The sequence below is a fragment of the Chiloscyllium plagiosum genome, chromosome 4, assembly GCF_004010195.1.
Source record: "Chiloscyllium plagiosum isolate BGI_BamShark_2017 chromosome 4, ASM401019v2, whole genome shotgun sequence".
Classification (NCBI taxonomy): Eukaryota; Metazoa; Chordata; class Chondrichthyes; order Orectolobiformes; family Hemiscylliidae; genus Chiloscyllium; species Chiloscyllium plagiosum.
Window position 1 is genome coordinate 36,286,726 of NC_057713.1, and position 6,777 is coordinate 36,293,502.

General features: G+C 43.1%; 1 protein-coding gene across 3 annotated transcripts in view; it reads left to right on the forward strand.

Moving 5' to 3' along the window:
- The window catches only part of kif9 (kinesin family member 9), a 114,707-nt gene that overhangs the window by 10,781 nt on the left and 97,149 nt on the right, over nucleotides 1-6,777 (forward strand). For 2 of the 3 annotated variants that reach the window (XM_043687968.1, XM_043687969.1), the window contains exon 3: nucleotides 4,460-4,625. The exons of the other annotated variant lie outside the window; for it this stretch is intronic. In XM_043687968.1, coding sequence (XP_043543903.1) covers nucleotides 4,460-4,625 — 166 coding nt within the window. The remainder of the gene's footprint in view (nucleotides 1-4,459; nucleotides 4,626-6,777) is intronic. 3 annotated transcript variants of the gene reach the window in all.

Here is a 6,777-nt window from a genome sequence, read left to right on the forward strand (position 1 = left end):
TATAGGTGTTCCTCTTCCTCTTTTTGCAGTTCTGGTGTATATAGGACAAACAGGAAGACAGCTAACGATCCACATCCATGAACATCAACTAGCCACGTAACGACACGACCAGCTATCCCTAGTAGCCACACACGTAGACGACAATCAACATGAATTTGACTGGGACAACACTACTATTATAGGGCAAGCGAAACAAAGAACAGCCAGGGAATTCCTGGAAGCATGGCACTCATCCACAAACTCCATCAACAAACACATAGACCTGGACCCAATATACCGGCCACTACAGCGGACAGCTGAAACTGACAACCGGAAGCGGCAGGGACAGGCCACTATAAATGCCAGAGGAAAGACCACAGAAGCGCTTCACAGGAGGCTCCCAAGCACTGAGGATGTCACCTAGACAGGGGACGAAACGTTTGCAACAAAAACTTCCTCTTTCAAGATGAGTGATATGGTATTGAGCAGCTATGCCATAAGTGTAATTCAACTACATATCTGAATTTCAGCTGCGAATCTGAAATAACTGCACTGAGGCTGACATCCTATCACCAAGTCACCCCTTATTTATGCGTGCACAGGACATGGCCTCTGACCAGCCAGCTTGGAGACTCTCTGAAGCAGCTGTTTATTTTTTGTCCTTCTTCTTTTATTATTTTTTTCGTTTATCCTGTCACCATGTCACCCTTTATTTACTTGTGCAAAGCCAGCTCAGAGTCAGTCCCCTGAACTGAGGAGGTTCTAAACCTCCTCGTTATATTTTTTTTCTCCTGTTTATCTCTGTCAGCTAAGCGCCACCTGGCCCAGGTTAATAACCCCAATCAAGGATCTCATAGTCAATGAAAACCACCTGGCCCTGTTTCTAATCACTACATCCCTCTCCTCCTAAGTCCAGGAATGTAGGGCTGTTCTCTATCTTGTAGCTTCTCCTGGGAAGTTTTCGCCCCAAGACCGATTCATCTGACTCTGACTTGGATATAGGCAGTGTGTACCAGACCATAGCCATGTCTTGCACCCGGAGCATCTTGGCAGATGTTCCTCTTTTTTTTCTGGCTGTAACTGTATTGAGGCTGCATTCATCTTGGACTCTGAGACTTCTTCAACACTAGACAGAGAGGTGGATCCCAAACTATCTGACAGCTTTTTTGGCTGTCCTGAGGGGCCAGGTATGTTTGCTCCTGCCTCTTTGCGAAGTGGCAAATAGGTGATCCACGTATTTGTTCAGGACCGCCTCACCTACATGAGCTTTGTATGTCACAGGACATGACCTCACATCGACTTCACTTTGTACCCATGCAGGGCCATTTCTGTGGTCTCGACACCAAATGTCGTCCCCTGAAGTAAACTGTCTCTCTTGCTTAGAGGAGGCATGTGGTTGGCATTGGTGTTCCTACTGCCATTTCTCCCTCTCCCCCAGATCTGGGAATATCACATTTAATCTGGTGCGGTGTCTTCTCCCCATTAACAACTCTGCTGGAGCTAACCTTGTAGTTGCATGAGGGCTAGTCCCATAATCAAACAGAAACAAGGACAGTTTGGTATCAAACAAAGCTGTATCTGTTTCTTTAAGTCTGCCTTCAACGTTTTATTTTCTCTTTACGCCAGACCATTGGACGATGGATGGTATGCAGATGTCCAAATGTGCCAAATGCCATTCAACTATAGGATACACTCAAAATCCCTGCTGGTAAATGACATCCCTTTGTCCATGGCCAATACTTTCAAGAGTCCATGTATCATGAATGACGCTCACAGCTTTTCAGTTGTCATCCCTGTGTTTGAACTCACTGCATGTTCAACCATTTTGAATGGTATCCACAACTGACCAATCACATTGAGCTCATAAAAGAGCCGGCATAGTAGACATGTAACCAAGTCCAAGGTTTACCTGGCCATTCCCTTGGATGTGCGGGAGCTGCTGACAGTGTCCTTGTTAGCACTCTGGGCAGTGCCCCACCAATCCACCAATGCAGCTATGTTGGTATCCAACCCTGGCCACCAGACATAACCTCTTGCTAACATTTTCATTTTGGATACCCCTGGATGACTCTGGTGGTGTCCTTTGCTCGGGCCAATCACTCTTGATGTGCCCGAGCAAATGTGCCTGAGTAATGTACCATCCTATACAGTGTTCCGGTCTTGCTGAGTCCAGATAGGTTTCAATCCTGGTTGTGATTGCCCTTTTGTTTCCCATCACCGCCAGCTGTTTTAGTTTTGCCAAGATGGAATCTTTTTGCGTCCACAGTCGGATATTGTCAGTGGTGACCAGAATGGTCTGGAAGGTTTAAAACCAGAATGGATTCTTCCACCACACGCACCACCAGGGGCATCTGCCAATGGGAGGCAGCTCAATGCATCCAGATTTGCCATTGGATTCCTGGACGGTGTTCCAACTCATAATTGTACACACTCAGAATAAGGGCCGACTTCTGAATTTGACAAGAAGCTATGGGTGGTACAGCCTTGTCTTCTTTAAGTGACCGTAGCAGGGGTTTGTGGTCTGTTACTTTGACAAATTTATGTTCACAAAATTATTGGTGGAACTTTCTCACGCCAAAAATAACCACTAAACCTTCCTTCTCTTTCTGGACGAATTTGCGTTCAGTATAAGCCCAAGTGTGAGAAGCCAAAGCTATTGGGCATTCCTCTCCTTTGGGCCACTGCATGAGCCAACACTGCCTTGATGCCATGTGGGGAGTAATCGCATGTCAGCATCACCCCTTGCTTGGGAATATAGTGGGCCAACACCTTAGGTGATGATAGCTGCTTTTTCACTTCCCTAAAGGCTACTTCTTGGCTATGCGATCATTACCGAGGCTGACTCTTCTTCAATAGCAGGTGTAAGGGTGCCAAGATGGAGCCAGGTACCATAATTATTCACCAAATCAAGGAAAGACCTAAACTCCGGTACAGATGTGGCAGCTGGACACTTTTGTCACCCTCACTTTATTCTTCAATGGGTGTAACCCAGTTTTGTTCAGTCTGTACCCCAATATTTTACAGACATAAATTTGTTATAGTAATGGACCACAAACCTCTGCTAGGGCTACTTAAGACCCATGTACCATTCATACCTTTTCATCGAATTCAGCAGTGGGCCCTTATTCAAAGTGCGTACAATTACAAGTTGGAGCACTATCCAGGAGGCCAATGTACAAATGCAGATGCTTTGAACCTCCTCCCAGTAGCAGGTGCTCCAAAGGTGCTGCCTCCGCTGGAAGAGTCTGTCCTGATTTTGAACTTTCTGGACACCCTTCCAATCACCACTAACAAAATATCTGACAGCGGACTCAAAAAGATCCAGTCCTGGCAAAAGTAAAACAGCTGCTGGTAATGGGGGAAACAAAAAGGCTATCACAACCAGAATTGAAACCTTTCTGGACCTGGCAAGATCAGATCACCATAGTGGGCAGCATATTACTATGAGATGCAAGAGTGATTGCCTTGATTAATGCCTCCCCCTTTTTCTGGCATTGAGGAAACCTAAGAGTCTGAGATGGATGCAGTCTCAACATCATTAGTGCCAAAATAAGAAAAGGAGACTCTCCCAAAATGGTCCAGGTGCAAGAGACAAACAGGTATGATACATGCTACCCGTCTGAGTCCAAGTCACAAGAACCATATCTGAGGTGGAATCATCCCAGGAGAAGCTACAAGAGAAGGAGCAGGCCTACATCACTGGACTTAGTAGGGGAAGAGTGTAGTGATTGGAACCAGAGTCAGGTGGATCTTATTGACTATGAGATCCTTGATTGGGGTTGTTCACCTGGGCCAATCAGATAGTTCTGGCTGATAGATAGAAACAGGAGATTCAACCAGCACAGATTACTAAAGAGTCTGTTGTACTTGATTAATTAAATGTTCTAAGGAAGCCACTGTGTTTATAAATAACATTGAGGCAGTGTTTGTCACTGGCCACCCGGGTGTTTTCCTATCTTCCTGGTGGTGGAAATTGAATAAAGATTCGTGCACTTTGTCTTTCACTGTGTCTCACACCTGCAAAAAAAAAAGAAAAAAAAAATAACATTGATGCAATTTCAATGAAATCCCATATCATATTGGCATATTTTATTGTCACCAAATCTAAACACTTACAAATATATCATAATTTAATCACTTTTGTAACATGAAACCCTGTTTATTGTTTCATAATAAAATAAAAATAAACAGGAGATTCAGAAGGTCTCCTCAGTCTAGGGACTGGCTTTGTGCTGTCTGGGCACAGCCCGTGTTCTGTGAAAAAAAACCAGGAGATTCAGAAGGTCTCCTCACTCTAGGGATTGGCTTTGAGCTGACTCTCTCCATAGATGCTCACTCACCTGCTGAGAATTTCGAGGGTTTTCTGTTTAATGTTTTAGCTTTCTTGTTAAGACAAATTATTAGTATAAGCTGTAACTTGAATGTATTTTTCAAACTTATTCAGATGACTTCTATTCACTTTTATTATTTTTCATCACAGACAATACATATTCACACCAGACTAGACCAGCGAAAGGACGTGGTCAATAATCAGCACAGCGACTGGTCATTCAAAGTAGATGGGATTCTCCACAATGTTCCACAGGATGTTGTGTACAAAGTCGTTGCAAAGAATGTGGTGTCTAGCACAATAAATGGCTTCAGCAGTACGTAGGTCTAAATCCTCTGATTGGGAGAAAATTGAGGAATCTCAGCTCAGGGAGTTTTGTGAGAATAAGGCTTATGTTCAGGTTCCCAGAAAGGATTGATCCTGTTGTCAATGACATTTGACTGTGCAAACTGAGAACATTGAATACAGTTGCATGTAGCAGTGGAAGATTTTTAAAATTTGTTCTTGGAGGTGGTCTTCCCTGGCATGGCCAGTATTTATTACCTATGTCTCATTGCCCTTGAAAAGATGCTGTTGACACAAAAACAGAAATTGCTGGAAAAAAGAACTCAGCAGTCTGGCAGCATCTGTGGAGAAAAATCAGAGTTAATGTTTCAGGTCCAGTGACCATTCTTTGGAAAGATGCTTTTGAGCTGTCTTCTTGAACCATTGTACATTTTTGTCTTGGTGAAGGTACACTCACATACTGTTAGAGATGGAGTTATGGGATTTTGATCCAGACATGAAGAAACAATGATGCATTTGTAAGTCAAAATGGTGTTTGACATGAGACTCAATTTGCATATGCAGTCTGTTCTGATATAACGCGATAGTTCAGTTATCGTGTGATCCCACATTATAAAAAAATTGCATAATAGCAGCACTGTTTAAACTAGTGGGACTGGAATTGTGTTATAGCCAATTCAGGTAAGGAAAGTTCGCATTCTACAGGTAATGGTCTAAACTCTTCAATCACATTATAATCAATTCATGTTGAAGAAACATGCATTATAGTGTAGACTATAGATGATGATGTTTCTATAATTGTTGCCCTTGTCCTTGTAATATGGTCGATGACGCAGATTTGAGTGGTTTATTGAAGAAATGTCGGTGAACTATTGCAGTGTACTTTGCATATTGTATGATAGCTGCCATTGCATTGGTGATGGAGGTAGTTCTTGAAATGTCAACCGTTGCTTTATCCTGGATATTACTATGCCTCTGTGTTGTTTTGGAGTTGTACACAAGCAGGAAAATGGAAATTTTATGTTCCTGGCTTGTGTCTTTGTTATGATCCCAGATGATCTTATTCCTGGATAAGTCTGATCCCAGAATGGAATCTGGTTTGGTAAATTATGTTGTGTTCAGGTTTGTTTTAAATGTAGTGGTCTCACAAAGAAACATAAGTATGCAAAGTTACAGGTTTAGTTTTTACAATTAAACAAAAATTTATTTCATAAAAGCTATTTACACATAACACAAGTTTAGAGGTTTTAAAAAACATGGTAAAATATAATCCAATTCATCCAAAACACCACTTTACAGATCCAAAACACTGCTGTATATTACCCAAAAGTGCCCCAACTAGTGTACTCACACCAGAGAAGGTCCTTTTCTCTAACATCTCAATAGATTTAATTTGACAGCAACCTCAACAGGGGCAGAACGGTAGCTCAGTGGTTAGCACTGCTGCCTCACTGTGCCAGGAATTTGGGTTTGATTCCAGCTTTGGAATCTGTCTGTGTGGAGTTTACATGTTCTCCCTGTGTCTGTGTGGGTTTCTGCTGGGTGCTCTGGTTTCTTCCCAGAGTCTAAAGAAGTGCAGGCTGGGTGGATTGGCCAAGGGAAATGTGGGAATCGGGTAGAGGACTGGGTCTTTCTTGGTGGGATGCACTTCGGTGGTTCAGTGCAGATTTGATGGACCGAATTTCCTCTCCCTTCACTGTAGGGATTCTATGCAAAAACAAAATTCTCAGTCTAGAAATTCTTATCCTGCATCTGTCATACACCTGAGTTTAAATGATTTATCCAAAATGCTCATAGAGTCATAGAGATGTACAGCATGGAAACAGACCCTTCCGTCCAACCCGTCCATGCCGACCAGATATCCCAACCCAAACTAGTCCCACCTGCCAGTACCCGGCCCATATCTCTCCAAACCCTTCCTATTCATATACCCATCCAAATGCCTCTTAAATGTTGCAATTGTACCAGCCTCCACCACATTCTCTGGCAGCTCATTCCATACACGTACCACCCTCTGCGTGAAAAAGTTGCCCCTTAGGTCTCTTTTATATCTTTACCCTCTCACCCTAAACCTATGTCCTCTAGTTCTGGACCCCCCGACCCCAGGGAAAAGACTTTGTCTATTTATCCTATCCATGCCCCTCATAATTTTGTAAACCTCTATAAGGTCACCCCTCAGCCTC